This window comes from Chanodichthys erythropterus, chromosome 3 (genome assembly GCF_024489055.1).
Source record: "Chanodichthys erythropterus isolate Z2021 chromosome 3, ASM2448905v1, whole genome shotgun sequence".
In the NCBI taxonomy this organism is placed as follows: Eukaryota; Metazoa; Chordata; class Actinopteri; order Cypriniformes; family Xenocyprididae; genus Chanodichthys; species Chanodichthys erythropterus.
In genome coordinates, this window is record NC_090223.1 from 23,971,328 (window position 1) to 23,987,924 (window position 16,597).

The 16,597-nt window shown below is 37.5% G+C and overlaps 1 protein-coding gene across 1 annotated transcript in view; it reads right to left on the bottom strand.

Annotated features, from left to right (window-relative positions):
- Positions 1-1,061: 1,061 nt before the first annotated feature.
- ndel1b (nudE neurodevelopment protein 1-like 1b) overlaps positions 1,062-16,597 on the bottom strand; it is a 19,612-nt gene continuing 4,076 nt past the window's right edge. Inside the window, exons 3-10 of the mRNA XM_067381435.1 lie at positions 12,626-12,720; positions 9,079-9,232; positions 6,596-6,744; positions 6,286-6,422; positions 5,055-5,228; positions 4,656-4,747; positions 4,379-4,524; positions 1,062-2,398 (exon numbers count right to left, since the gene is read on the bottom strand). Coding sequence (XP_067237536.1) covers positions 2,308-2,398; positions 4,379-4,524; positions 4,656-4,747; positions 5,055-5,228; positions 6,286-6,422; positions 6,596-6,744; positions 9,079-9,232; positions 12,626-12,711 — 1,029 coding nt within the window. The 5' untranslated portion in view covers positions 12,712-12,720 and the 3' untranslated portion in view covers positions 1,062-2,307. The remainder of the gene's footprint in view (positions 2,399-4,378; positions 4,525-4,655; positions 4,748-5,054; positions 5,229-6,285; positions 6,423-6,595; positions 6,745-9,078; positions 9,233-12,625; positions 12,721-16,597) is intronic.

Consider the following 16,597-nt stretch of genomic DNA (forward strand, 5'->3'; position numbering starts at 1 on the left):
TTAAAGGTGCAAAAGTTCACAAAAGGACCTCAATCATGAAATGCGAGCAGAATGAATTTGTGGAAATCATTTATAAAGCCTTTAACAAATTTGGATTCATGAAAGTGGATTTAATGAGTTCATTTGCCCATATTGATCATCTTAAGATACTGAAGTAAGGTTAAATTCACACATTATAAATCAAATCACTAGATTTTAAGCCATCTGGTCAAAGACCAGGTAGACAAAAGGAATAGTCCACTAACATTAAACCTTGAGTAACAGTACAGGTTGTGTAGACCCAGTTACCCTGCTGCCCTTTTTCAACAATTAACTAATCTAAATAAAATGTTGACATGACATCCTTCCATGTAGTGTCCTTCCTTACAGAGTTCAGGAAATGGTTTTATATCTGTCAGTAGGTCACTCACTTAAAGGTGCAAGGTGTAAATTTTAGGAGGATCTATTGACAAATACAATTTAGCATACATAACTGTTTTCAGTGGTGTATAAAGACCTAACATAATGAACCATCATGTTATTACCTTAGAATGAGTAATTTCTATCTACATACACCGCGGGTCCACTTACATGTTTTGCGCAGGCATGTTTCTACAGTAGCCCTAAACGGACAAACTGCTCTACAGAACACGTTTGCTTGACTGGCTACTCTCTTCTGTCTCAAACAACATCTGTACTGTATTGCATTTCGCAACCTCACCACTAGATGCCACCAAAATTTACACACTGCACCTTTAAAATGTCAACCCTGTTACCGTGATTAAATGAAAAGTGGATTTTTATGAAAGTACTTGCATTAAATTCTGTAATAATCATGTTGTAGTTTCAGCTTGGGTGGTATAGGTCAAAATATAAATTATTAAAGACAGAGGTGTAACAATATTTCACAACACAAAAATGCAACAATATCGTATTGTGGAGAGTGACTATGTTGTGCATAGTTCACCCAAAATGAAAATTACTGTGCGATGAAAAATAAAAAAAATTCACCTTTGTAAAATTCGTGATTTTCACAGGTTTTCCAGCATGATTGTTAAAGAAACATCAACTCAAGACTCATTTTTCCCTTTATTTATTTGCACATATTAGACAACCAATTTTACATCTTGATATATGATTTTAAACCAATGCGCAGAATGTAAAATTCAATCCTTGTGTCAAAACATGCCATAAAGTTTCTGAAATAAATTAAACAGCATATAAGCCCAGTTTTAGTATCTACAGACTTTACTGGGCAACGCTGCCATGTTTACAAATCTATATACACAAAATATAACAAAACAGCCAACAAAGTGCATGTGAAACCAAAGACTCAAAAGGGTTATTTAACACTAACAAGTGCTCCAATACTTTATGTTGAAGTCTGGCGTAAATTAACTGAACTTAAACACTGTGATAAACATGTAAGTTGGCTTCCGTTCCATGAGTGAAATAAATAAACAGTGAATATCAAACTCACCAGCAGATCCAGAGGCACATGGGATAGAAATGAGGTTCATACAACCACTGACAAGTTCTGTCACATTGCACGGAGACTGATTTACAGTCAAAGCGGTTAAACAGTATTTGTTGTTTGCATCTATACATGATGATGATGACCATTGCGGCTCATGGGATCTAAACACAGTAAACACTTTGTAACTGTGGAAGTGCAGAGTGGAGTCTTGGAAACATACATACCTTTTGAAGCCCTAAAAGAAAGGTTGCATTATGCAGGCCGGTGTCCAGCCAGCTGGGTTATTAATTCATTAAAGGGGTGCTTTTAAAGGTAGGTGATGTTATTTAACGTGAAGCTTTTCTTGGCATTCATTCCAGTAAAAAAAAAATATATATATATGCATCTGCTGACCTCCACATATAGACCCTTTACTGAACATGGAAATCAAAGCTGAGGGGACGTTCAGATCAAAACATGCCCCAAACACTCATACAAACACTCATTTGTGTTGCGCATACAGTGACGTTCACCTAAAAAAAAAATCCCTTTTCATTCTTTTTAATAATTTTTACATTTGCTAAACATCTTTTAAATTGTGCGACACACTAAAAACACTCACACAGAAGCTGTGGTCCGACCCAGACCTTTGTCATTTTGCTGGCTTTAAACCTCGTGAGAACAGAGGTCAACAGAAGCACGCGGGACGCTCACAGTAACGGCCCCTCACGCCTGACATGTATCTGTCAGACAGGCTTGAGGCACGTCATCTCAGTCTCTCTCACGCACACTCTCACACATTCTTTCGAGTGTCCTCTCCATTTCTGCAATGTGTCCAACTTGTGTGGAGGTCGAGCTTCTGGGACCGTCTGTCACACGCTGAGAGGGAGCATGCCGGGAGGAGACACGGTTCGTGGGGAAGCCATGGCGGTCAGGGAACCGGGGTCCAGTCCATTCATAGTCCTGAGAACAACATCCATGAGTAAAACAGCAAACACAAAACACTTACTGATGCCAGGAAATCATACCTTAGTACTCTTCACCAATACAATTCTCACCACCAGAGGGCGCTGCAAGCTAAACTGATAACTTGGGCCACTACTTTAGCCATGACTAACTTAAAGGGATAGTGCACCCAAAACTGAAAATTCTGTCATCATTTACTCAGTCTCAAGTGGTTACAAGTGTTACCAACCAAACCAAACAGATCTCGCCCCTCTTTGACTACCATAATATTTATTTTTCAAAGACCATAGTATTTCTATCAAAGAGGACACAATTATCGGTTTCATGGTAGTTTGTAATACTCAAAATGGACATAAGGTTTTCTGGTTTCATGGTAGTCACACACTATTAATTTCAAATTAAAGTAATACTGTTTGTATGTACAGGGCCTAAACAGGGTTAGGGATAACCCTAATAATAACCCTAATTATAGAAAAGATCCATTTTCAAAAGCACACACATAAAATAACATCGGCTCGTTTCCACCGAACGGTACGGTTCAGTTCAGTTCAGTACGATTCGGGATGGTAAACCCTGATCCGGCTTGCGTTTCCCACTGCCATCAGTAACCTCACTTGATAGACGTGGTATGTACCGGAAAGTAGCGATCGACTTCATTCTCGCACGAGTAAGAAAGTAAACAACAATGGAGGACATACAGCAGCTTTGTTTGAGCAAAGGCTAAAGACTGAAAAGAGAAACAGCTGAAAAATCCACATTGTGTTGCAACGATATTGTGTTGTCATTCCCCATCACCATTCGGCAGTGAGTGTAGCTCCACCTTTTTGGTACTATTGTGCTAGTGTAACCTCTCATCCAGGTCCTACTCGCCCCGCTCTGCACGGGCCTCAAACCTGGGTCTCCGGCGTGGGAGTCAGACGCTCTAACAAGGACGCTAAAGGCTGCAACCTCTAGCGTCAGTCGCTAGAGCATCTCTCGAGATCAGAGGAGTGAGGTTTACTCGCACAGCGACTACTAGCTGGCCTCCGTTACACTCACCCCCCTAAACCTCACTCCCATCCGGGTCACGGCACCAATGTAACCTCTCATCCAGGTCCCACTCGCCTCGCTCTGCACAGGCCTCAAACCTGGGTCACTGGCGTGGGAGTCGGATGCTCTAATGAGGAGGCTAAAGGCTGCAACCTCTAGCGATAGAGTATCTCTTGAGATCAAAGGAATGAGGTTTACTCAAACAGCAACTACTAGCTGGCCTCCGTTACACTAGGTACCCCAACAGAAGGGTCCCAAAAAATTGGTACAGTAGGGTTCGGAATTAGGGTACCATTCACAGCTTCTGACAATGGAAACGGAAATAATTGTTACTGTACCGTACCGCATCGCTTGGTGGAAAAGAGCCATTACTGTATACAGTATATTTACAGTTTGTGAAAATGAAAATATGAAATACAATTAGAAAAGATAGGGAAAAAAAATAATTATTATATATAATTATTATAATAAATTAATACCATAAAACAATTAAAAAAAGCAAAATATACCTAAATGTATAGTCTCCCTTTTTTTTTTTTTTGGTTAATATATAATAAGTGAAATTTCAATTATATTTTGAATACAGAATTAGGAAATGCCCCTGGTTTACATTTCAGAAATCTGGTCACCTTAATTTACACATTACTTTGAGAATCAAATATACATTTGTCCAAGAATAAACAAACAAAATAAGCCTGATATTTACTACGAAGGTGAACAGGTCAAATGTGGTGTAAAAATTGCAAAATACATTTTCTGAGATGAGAATACTTATTAGAAAAGACTTACTGTTAGATAAAAACAAATCTAATTGGCCAAAAATGTAATTATCTGTAGTAATACTACTAATAATAAATCTAATATTTAATATCTGTTAAATATATTTTTATACATGTAATAAATGTTTGTGGAAGTCTGATGAGCAGACAATAGAAATCAAACACTTACGTCTTATCAAAATACGTAGTGTGGAGTGAATGAGAGAACTTGGTTGCATTGCTGTTGATGAGGTTTCCGTTTCCTGTGGTGTAACTTTTCCTTGCTGCCTGGTCCTTGGCAAAGTTCCTACAGGCAGCTAGTTTAGACTCAAGGGCCTGCACAAAAAGAGACATCCCATGTTCTCCCATCAGTATTTGTATTGAAATTTTATTTTGTAAGCAGTTCTTGGTAAGTGTTAAAGTGTCACACACAGAACAATTTCACGATTAAAGCGTTCAGGAATTACCCCGACTTTCCGCAGAAGGTCACCAACGATGTTAAGGGCTGAGATGCGTGCAGACGGTGTTAGGGGGGAGTTTCCACAGCCGTTGGTCAGTGCTTTGAAGGAAAAAAATAAATGGACGTTACTGCTGTCAGTCAGGCTGTTAAGAGTGTGCTAAACTGACAGATATGAATTTCAATGGCGAACAAGGTGGCAATACAATGTTGATATAATTATTTACATAACATTTTACGAATAAAAACAAAAAGAAAATGTTTCCATTTTACAGCATCTATTACAGTATCCACAGAAAAGACTTTAGATTTTTGAACAGACACAAAGGAAATCGCCTCTACAGTTATTCGGCTAGGAATGGAGGGTTATTGATTGATCCTAATAATCTCAATGACAAAGACCACCAACCTTTGGAAACAATGAAAGGATGGTCCATGTTTTTCCCTACAGGTGTGGCCGGGAGGGACAGGGAGGCCTGTACAGCAGTGTCTGTCTTATCGATGTCTAGGGTGGGAGAGCTGGGGGCCGACATCCTGGCAACATCTGAAGTCCTCTCTCGTACAGCCAACTCTTGCCGCAAGTCTACAAGAACATGCAAATTTTGCACTGATAAAACAGAAACTTGAAACAAAATGGAATGTTTTGTTCATTTCTTAAACTTGATAACATCTGCAACATGTTGATTACATCAGAAAAATATTTTTGTTTGACAAGTCGGCATTTCAAAAATCTTTGGAGATTTTGGTTTCAATTTCTGCCCAGAATACCTTGACATCCAAGATCATTTTCACCAACAAGTCAAAATTGGCAATGCTTGTTTTTATGGAAAGTCGTTTTTCTCATAAATTTATGCATGCACATTATTTTTTCAAAATTCATGGGCTCTCGTAATAAGGTTGTCCAAAAGCCAAACGAGTTTCAATTCATCCCCTCCAGCAACCAGTCAAACACACAAAACCATATAGTTTGCATGGGACACTTCTACAATACAATTCATTCCCTATTGACAAAATCAAGTCCTGCCCTACATGTTTCTTCCTCATATGATTAGCCATTTCACTATAAGCTGCAATTGGGAAGAAAACGCAGTCATAATTTCCGCTTGATTTTGACTTTAAAGGATTAGTTCACTTATAATTACTAATTATAATTAAAAACTCATTAGTTCCTGATAATTTACTCACCCCCATGTCATCAAAGATGTTCATGACTGACTTTCTTCAGTCAAAAAGAAATTAAGATTTGAGGAAAACATCCTAGGATTTTTCTCCATATAGTGGACTTCAACGGCTACCAGCAGTTTAAAGGTCCTAAATGCAAATTGGAATAAGGGTCTCATCTGTGGTTAAAAAAAGTATATACATTTTTAGTTTTATTAGAAAATGACTGATAGTTTTGCTAGATAAGATCCTTATTCCTCAACCTTCAACCTGTTGGTCCCCACTGAAGTCCACTATATGGAGAAAAATCCTGGAATGTTTTCCTCAAATTTCTTTTCGACTGAAGAAAGAAAAATCATGAACATCTTTGATGACAAGGGTGTGAGTAAATTATCAGGATATTTTAATTCTGACGTGAACTAATCCTTTAAAAACATTTTTGTCAGCTACATTCCTTTAATTGCAGTGTTAAAGTTTACCTCTAGCTTCATCCTTCAGCCTCTGCACTGAGACCAGCAGAGACTCCTTCTCATCCAGTTCGCTCTCCAGGAAGGCGTTTCGCTCTATCGCCTGGTTTAGCCTCTGTTCAAAGTCCTCCAGAGATGTGATGGTGGCCCTGCACAAATCCAGACCATCATTGTAAATATATTTTTAGCACAACACTTGCACCGTGTAGTTTAGTCTGGGTTTGTTGGGAATTGGTGCCGTGTAACCTAGTCTTGTCTATACAAAAGCAGTCTAGCAGTTCAGAGCAAAGTTAGTTTAGAATGACACAATTTTGTTGTGTACCTCTTGGCTCTCTCCAGGTCGTCGTTGGCCTGCTCCAGCTCCCTGACATATTTATGCAGCTGCTCCTTGATGCCCCGCGTCTGGACCAGGTCGTCCTCCAGCATGGAGATCTGCTTATAGCTCTGTGCGTACTGCTGCTCCAGTTTCTCCTGGAGTCAGGGACACAGGGGAGACACCATCTGAGTCACCAACCCTCACAAACAATTTGACAATGGCTGGTGAGAACAGTTATCAGCTATAAAAAACATGCATTTTACTCTTTTTTTTTTTTTCTTTTTTAAACAAAGTATTCCACAGTCCCATTTAGACAGGACTACTCTTCCTTGCGAGGTCCTGTATCATACAAAAGCAAAACCGTATCAAGAGCACATGACCTTCCATAAACACATCCAAATATTCCTGCTTTCACTACAGTGAGCTGTTCTGATTTAATAACTGTTGCTCAAACATCATTTGGAAAACTTGCTTATGACAATTTTTTTCTTGCAGTGGCACAATGGTAACAAGTTGGACTCGTTTTCTTAAAGATGGGATATTTTTTTATTTTTTTTACTTGCATTTCTCTTAATTTTCGGTCAAATTTCCCTTAAATCAGGAGCAGGAGTATGGCATATAGTAACCTTCCCGACTTCTCCTGTAGGTAACCTACTTTATCCACTCCATTTAGTCTAAATAAGTGTATTGTTTTGGGCCATGGCAAAATAATGAGTGTCCCATATTCTCGAAAATGAATGCAAGGACAGTGAGCAAAGGCTAGCACTGGCTTTGGTGAATGTGATCAGTTATAAGCAAGCTGTATAAATCAAGTGTCTACCTTAACCCAAGCCATTATCAAGATATTTCTGTCAGGGTCTTAGAGGAACAACCGTTCTATATAAGTAAACTTTTCTGCTGAGCCATTAGCCTTCTATTTTCTTCCTCTTCATCCTGACATCCAATTACAGCGCACTTGGGATTAGCCGAGACCCTCGACAGCTCTGGGCACTGCTGCATCACAGCACTGTGGGATGTTCTTGACTGAGCACATTGGCTACACTGCTGACCTTTTAGAGATAAAACTGCAGATTAAAGCGGTGTGGAGATATTCCTGCCATTAGGTGCTTGCTTTTGTACCCATAGAGGGGTCATCATCAGTGTCAATGGTGTGGAAAGGCATTGAGTTGTTTTTTTTTTAAATGGACGGACAATGAAGTGTTGTTGCTACTGTGGGTAACAAGTTGATATTAATCATTAACAATGCTATCAAAATGAAGTGCAGCCAAAACAACTGCGGTACAATGTCGTCCACCTTCTTGCTTTGGGCTAAATGAGTCACATGACTCACCTGACTTAAAAATGTGTCATTTTCACAAGCCTACATTTTCACAGTTCACACTACAAAGTGAAAGCAGCATTATCAAATGTGTACACATTGGAGAGAGTTTTCAAAAAGCTCAGTATTCATTGACAAAATGCTGTCTGGCCAAAACAGAAAAGATGAGTTTTCAAATGAAAACGTATTAGTGTGGGCAAGGCCTCAACGGTGATTCTCAATAGATTACTGAATATTGCTTGCAGTATTAGAATAAAAACACATTCTTTTACAAGTACAAATAACATAACTACCATTATGTACAAGAATATTACATTAAATACATTATTTTTGGCATTACAGTAATGAGAATTTGGGTGGTAAATGACAATTAATTATATTATATTGATTTATTATTATAATTTTGACAATAAATGTAACAATGCAAAAAAAAAAAAAAAAAAAAAAAAAAATTCAGTAGTTTGGGGTTGGTAAGACCTAATGTTTTAATGGTTTGAAAGAAGTCTCTTATGCTCACCAAAGCTGCATTTATTTGATATAAACACAGTATAACAGTAATATTGTGAAATATTATTACAAACAAAAAAACTGTTTTCTCTTTTAATATCATTTAAAATGTCATTTATTCCTGATCAATGCTGAATTTTCAGCATCATTACTCCAATCTTCAGTGTCACATGATCCTTCAGCAATCATTCTAATGATGATTTGATGCTTAAGAAACAATTATCAATGTTGAAAACAGTTGTGCTGCTTCATATTTTTTGTGGAAATATTTTTCAGGAATCTTTGATGAATGGAAAGTTAAAAAGAACAGCATTTATTTGAAACAGAAAACATTTATAACATTATAAATGTCTGTCATTTTATATCAATTTAATTTGTCCCTGCTGAATAAAAGTAATTTCTTTATCCCAAACCTATGAATGGGAGTGTATATTTATAAAAAAAATATATATAATATATAAAATTTACCATTTCTTTTATTTAAAATTGGAATGAAATCAGACCTGAACATGTTTGACAGATTTTGCGAGAATCACCACAATAAAGTGATGATTTCTGAACAACCCATTTTCACAGCTTGGTCCCCACAAATGGTCTGGTTGGACTGAGGGGGGAGGTTTTTGTGAGATTTCAAAAGAGCAGGAAAATTCCTGCTCTTATCTACCTTGAGCGTGTCCACCTCGCTCTTCAGCCGCTGGTTCTCTGACTGCAGGTCTCGGATGCGGTGTTCAGCCTGACCCAGTTGCGCTTCCAGCTCGGCCTCCAGCTCCCGACTGCCTTCCTGGAACTCCTGCAGCTCCTCCTGAGCGTCATGATAACTGCAGATACGCAAACATCAAAAAAAAAAAAAAAAAAAAAAAAATCACATGTCACCAGCCATCTGGAACAGTGGCGGCACATTCATCACATTAACTATGCAATGCAAATTGACACCCAGACTGCAACAAAGAGCGGACACGCTCCAAGCATTTAGGCCTTGACAGCTGGTGCTATAGCAGATAATGAATTACAGTCACTCAGGGCTGGGGCCATTCAGACTGGAGGTCCTAAAAGTGGTCAAAAAGTGACACCCAGTTTAAACCACAAGTCAACACTGTGTAGACTAAATATCACGTCAACCATCACAAAGCAAAATTCAGCAGTTTTCTGATAGTCAGGAGCATCTCAAAGCCAGAAATTATGCAGTTGTGAAAAAGATCTACTTTATGCATCTGCACTGCCAAATGTTCACTTTGGACCCTTGAAGGTCAGGGGTCACAGACCGGCTGGAGATGAATAGTGGGGTCTGGTGGCAGGAAATGAGCTCAGCAAACTGAATGCAGGGTCCTGGTTGTTTTTAGACAGCGTTTCCGAAGCCATGTGTTGCTGTCTGACATGACATCCCTTTAACCCTGCTCACTTCCCCCGGCCTCCTCATGTCATGTGCAGGGGGAACCTTAAATCTGTCACCTCCTCCCTCCTTCCCTGAAATACCAGACATGTGCGGCTTGACTCTTCAGCACAAAACACTCACTCGACAACAGGAAGCTGCTCAAATGGACATTTCCAGTCCTTACTGATATTGGGTGTTTAACTGACTATGGTTCAAAAGGGTCTGTACGATTGTTTTTCTAAAAGAAATACATTTATTCAACAAGGACACATTAAAAGGCACAATATGTAAGATGATTTTTGGATTAAAATATTTAAAAACCACTAGAATATTATATATTTTGATTCTATACTTACATTATCCCAAAGGTTTACGAGTAGTAATAAAGCACTTGAGGCTATCTTTTTATTAGAATTACATAAATGAATGTGAATTTAAGTGATCAAATGTAACTGTAACAAAGTTCAAGTTCAGGGAAGGAGGTGGAGGACTTTAAACTTAACTTTAATTATAACTTTAATTGTAAAATATTCATAAACAACAAAACAAAAAGAGTGGCAGCGGCTAACTGCAGCATACAAACATAATAAAAACAAACGTAAAATGTCCCGGGCTCTCAGCCCAGCCCTGCTTCATACCACAGTAATGTTAATAAAACTTTAATACATCAGCTCATCCATTTTGCCCAAGTCCTGTCAGATTGCTTTCCATCGGCTGTAGAGGTGAAAACGGCAACTCCCATGATTCCACGCGTGTTCAAGGCATCATCAAGCTATGCCTTTATTATTGTTTTGAATAAGCGTCCTCTAGTGGTGAAACTTACTGTGTCTTTAAAGTGATCAAAAGTGAAGATATTTATAATGTTACAGAAGACTTCTATTTCAAATAAATGCTGTATTTTTGATCAAATAAATGGAGCATTGGTGAGATTTTTTTTAATCTAACCGACCCCAAATGTATGTATAAACCAATTAAATGTAAGTGGTGTTTTCTGACCTATCATGATGTAAGGATGTTGTGGGTGGTTGCCATGTGGTTGCTTACATCTTTTAAGGCTTGATGTTCGTCAAGTAAGTTAAAGTGGCTTTTAAAAGGTGACTCATTTGTGTGTCTCTTTCCAGGAAAGTAAGTTTTGCTGCTTCCTCAGCAGGAAATTCCTGGGATCTGAGAACTTCCTGTACTCCACCAAAGCTCTGAGGCAGTAAAACCACAGCCCAGGAGGAGCATGTGCACGTGTTGAAACTGTGTAGGAGTTCAGAGCAAAATAGAACGAGACCACCAGCAGGCACACGGTCAGCATTAGTGCCAACGCCAACTGCCAGCTCTGTTTTAGATTACAGACACTTCTCAGTCCACTGTTGGCCAAGTCAAAACCATGGTCTGAGCTAAAGAACATTTAAACAATACTTTTAAATCCTGCTTTTGCAGATAAATCTCTGTGAATGATTGCTGGTATATTTAAGTTTATTGCCATATCAGCTTCACAGGCTATTGAATAACAAAATACAGTTAAAATTATAATAAAATATTAGCATTTTAGAATTTCAAAATAAATGTACTTCTTTAAAATGATGATTTACAATGTATTCAAAAGGCAAAACGTTTAGTTTGACATTATTACAATGTGCACTTTTTAAAAGTGTACTTAAGCAGGTTATGAAACGGTCATGAAAATGGACGCACTTTAAGTACACTTAAAGGGTTAATTCACCCCAAAATGAAAATTCTGTCATTAATTTCTCACCCTCATGTCTTTTCAAACTCGCAAGAGGTTTGTTCTAGTGCGTCATTGAGGTTTGATTGAGTTTCTGCTTATGTTAATAAAGTTTTCCGATCTCTTTATGAACTTTTTGAATTGTCAAAGTGGTAGCTGCAAAGGCAGTCTATGGATGGACAGAAAGATCTCAGATTCCATCAAAAAGATCTTAATTTGTGTTCTGAAGATGAACAAAGGTTTTGGAACGACATGAAGGTGAGTAATTAAAGACAGAAATTTCATTTTGGGGTGAACTAACCCATTAAGGCTAATTCACACTGCACCATCAAAGGTCATCCAACGGCAACAGGTAGATTCGTCAAGTTGTGTCAGATCAATACGTTATCACTATTTTCATTGGTTGGTGCCAGTTTTTGCCAAGTGAACGTTCAATCAGTATTTGTCAGTTTGTAGAATGTCAAGAGTCAAGAAGCCAATTGACATATGAAACAAACTAAAGGGTGCCGAGAAGTAGGATATGCAGACAATTCACATACTTGCATAGAGCGCATTTTGGGCCTGAAACTACATAGATATGGATTTCCTACCACTATTGTTATTGAAAATGAGAACTAGCACATCATTTTTCATTTATCACATAATCCAGTTTCTTCACATAGTAAGCACTGTGAAAGGAAATCAACCCTGATTATAACGAAACCATGAGATCAACATCATATTTCAAGCATTACACATTTTACAAATGACATCAGGTGATTCCCAACAACAACTGGAGCTGTGGAGCATTTTCACAGTGATTCAGTGTATCTCTTTTGTCAGGGGCAGTGAAAGGCACTGTGTGTTGTGGCATTTTCTCTGTTTTTCCATGACAAAAAAGTGCCAGAGTCATATTTACAGCCATTCATCTCCCGCAGGGCTCGTGATTGTAGGTATGAACACAGAAACAATCATTACTGACTCAAGCCAGCCAAAGTTTAACTCAAAGAATGTGGCCAAGTTTTTAAAAAACAATCAGGACCATTTGTCTGAATATAAACAGAGGACTCCCCATGGCTTTATATGAAGGTAAACTGCACGGTCTCAGCTGGTTGCTATATTTAGTAGTTAATGACTTCAGCCTACCTCTTCTTGTATTTGAGCGACAAGCACTTCCAGTAATCGATTTCCTCATCTTTCGAGGAGAATTTCGGCATCATCTCTGTGTCCATGGTGGGGACCTGTGGAAGCAGATGGGAATTAGAGCAGTCCTTAGAGACACCAAGCCTGTTCATTTGCACCTCCTACTGCAGTTTTGCCCTGGTACAACCCCATACACACCATGGTGTGTGTCCTCATTTGACACAAGGCCAGTAACATTTTTTGTTCACTTGGCTCCTTGCCAAACTTGCATGACTTACTTGGCTCTTTACAAGCTCAAAGTTTTTCAGGTTGCAGCCTTTGACATTTTTGTTCCAGCTCTTAATTTAATTTCAATCTTATGAGGATCTTACCTCAATCTTATCTCACTCTTAAATTAAGACAGTTCAACAAAAAATTTAAAATATGTAATTTACTCACCCCCACAAGACATTCATTCTCCTTCAAAACACCAAAATAAAAGACATTAATAATTAGCCTAAAGCTGCAGTCACACTAGATGTGCGAAATTTCTACGGATGCTGTAACGGTCGTGAAATGACGTCATGGTCAAACCCTTTTTTTAAACATGAATTCAACAAATAACTTGTAAAAATACAGAAAAATACAGAACCTACTCGACTTTACTGCAAAAATATCATTCTTTTAATTCAGCCAAGAGGTCATGCCGTGACCAATCGATCTTCACGTGATGCGAATTAGCAGGTCAGAGTTCACCAAACTTGAACTTTGGAAAGCAGCAAAATGCGTTTTTTTTTTTTTGCACGATCTTACGTTTCCGGTCTGACGCAGTCGCATGCATTTGAATGGAAGTCAATGGAACATAAAGTGCAGTGTGACCGCAGCTTAAACCTGAGACATTTCTGTCCTACCACTGAAAGTCCATGCACCCAAAACTTCAAGAACTTTATAAGTATATAATCTATATGAACAGAGTAGTTTACTCAAAGTCTACTCTAAGAAGAGACACACTTGCTTTATATGATGAACAGATTTAATTTAATTTGTGTCTCTTCAGAAGACCTGGATTCATATGGATTACTATGCTGCTTTTATAAATATTTCAAAGCCTCAATTTTGGTTGCATGTACTTTCAATGCTGGGATAGAAATGTCTCAGGTTTCATTAATAATGTCTTACATGTTTGTTTCTCAAAGTTGAACGAAAGCCTTATGGGTTTGAAACAAAATCCGTGAGTAAATGACAGAATTTTCCATATTTATATCAAGTCTTTTGAATTTAGATTTCAATGATCATACTTAAAGTCGACATGAAATTGCAATTGTCTTTTCTTTCCTAGTGATGTATATCTGTGAGTAAATGACAGAATTTTCATTTTGGGTGAACTATCCCTTTAAGAACAGGACTGTTTGATGATGTTAAAGAAATAGTTGAGATTTTGTTCATTTCCTAACCCTTGTGTTGGTCATTGTATGGTAAAAGTGCAGATGTTCGGTCTAAGGTCTTGTTCCACAGAAGAAAGTAATACAGGTTTAAAATGAAATGGAGGTGAGTAAAGGACAACATTTTCAGTTTAGCATGAAATAAGCTTTTATAGAGATCAAATGTGAAACAATTGATCACAGAAGGACAACCGAGCAGTCCTACCATACATAAAAGCTTGCTCAGATTAAGATAAATGGTCACCGATATTGCTCTTTTAAAACCATTAAGCACACTTGGACGTTTATGTGCCTCTATAAGTCTCGTGTGTCTACAACAACATCTCATTAACATTCTTCATCCTTGTCTTGTTTTGGGACATCATTTGTTTAACAAGCACAGAGATCCAGTGTTTTTTTCTGCAACTTTCACTCAATTAATTCCTATCGTAGGTCATTTCGCTCATTAGATCTGACATGATGTAGAGCAGTGAGCCGAAGCCATCCGTTTCACTCAGCACATGGCCTTTAAACTAGTAGCAGATTGACCCGTTCTGTTTCTAAAACAGACAGAAATATTCCACACATCTCTGAATTCTCCGGATTCTTTTCCGGATTCTCAGGAGTACCACATGGTGTGACTTCACCACACCTTCTAGATTCCTGTTGTTGTAAATAACTAGGAGAGATTTCCATACCATTTGACACATTTAAATAGTAAATCAAACTAAAACACCTATTGCACCTTTTTTTATTGTCATTTTGCTTGTTGTGTTTCCATATTTATGTCAAGTCTTTTGAATTAATATTTTAATTAATATTTTTAATATTCCAATTAATTTCTATAACTTTTCCATAGAAATAACACAATTTTAAACTTTCTTTTTTCAAGTCATGTCTAACTTTACGTTTAAAATGCTACACATCTTTTTTTTCTATTTTTTTAGTATTTTTGCTGCTATTCTTGCTTTGTATTTTGTTATTATGTCAAATAAAACTATATAAATCACAAAAAAAATGCTACACAATTTGCTTGAAATTAAGTGGCTGTATGGAGTCAAATGATAAAAAGGGCTATATTCCTATAAATTGGGCATATTCCTTAGAGACTTAAAAGGCACAATATGTAAGATTTTTGAATTAAAATATCCAAAAATTACTAGAATAGTGTTAAGCATTTTGTTTACTTGTGTACTTACATTATCCCAAATGTTTTCAAGAATGTTTAAATCTAGAGAAATAAGCAATTTTAACCAGGACATGGACTGTGTCCGTACGTCGCCTATCAATGACAATGGCAATTTTGTAGAAACCATGGAAACGCCAAAGACGCTTTACTATATTATTAGACAGGTGAGCAACTGTTTGGATGCATTCATCAACAGAAAACTAATCATGTTATATAGCTCAACACCTCAAGTTTTATTGTTTAAATCTTGTTTTCTTGATTTACAGAGAGTAGCTTTACCACGACTAATATCAATCTAGCAGGGTTTTTCCCTGGGTCAAAAATGGTCTTCGGTGGTGGCTGACAGACATGGTCATCAACAGAAACAAACAGTAAAAAGCACCCTACCCACGTGATCTGCAAGCCCAATACTGACAATAATTTACCTGCCACTCTCACTGTTATCCTTTCTTTCCCTGTTTGCCAAAAAAAATATATTTGTTTTGTAAGAGAAGATGCTTATTTGCTAGACCTGAAAATTATTTTGGTATTATATATATATATATATATATATATATATATATATATATATATATATATATATATATATATATATATATAAAAAAATAATTTATAGGCATAATCAGTATTAAAAAGTAGCATTAAAAAGTTAATGTAACTAATAATATAATTTTCTACCATATACAATTGAATGCACCTGGCTAACAACAATTTGCTTTGTTCTGGTTTCACCTCACTCCAGTCTAAACTAACTGATTTTATAGGTAGGCCTAATTTACTACACATTGTCATAAATAACCTAAAAAAATACCGTGGATCATTAAGGCTAAATCTCACTAACCAATCTGGCTAAATGGGGTTAGCACACTGACGTATTCATTTCAGAGGTGTTCTGAGTAAATGATTTGTTATACACCAATTCAGACGGTGACGTCACGTGAGTTCAGTGTTAGACAGATCAGTTGTTTTAACCATCATTAAAATGAATCGGTTCAAATGAGTCATTAGTTCGCGAATCGGACATTAGCGGATGTGGAGGCGTTGCGTGTGAATCGCGGCTGTTATTAGGAAAATATCGCAAAAGATTGGTCAACACTGGATAGGATTTTTTTTTTCGTATATTGAAAGTGTGGTTTATGTCAGCTGCGTGTGCGGGACACCTGTCAGAGAAGCTGAGGTGACGTTCTTTTCAGCACTATTCACACCAATTCAGGAAAAAAACTTCCGAACTTTTAGCATCATGCCAGTTGTTTTAGATTAATACATGCGAGGAAGAGAGAGGGAGAGCAAATACAGTGCTAATTTTGAAGACAGAGAGAGTTTGAGCGCACGAGGGAGGAGCTCTCCGCTCGTTTTCTCCGTCAATTAACATGCGCCCTATCACAA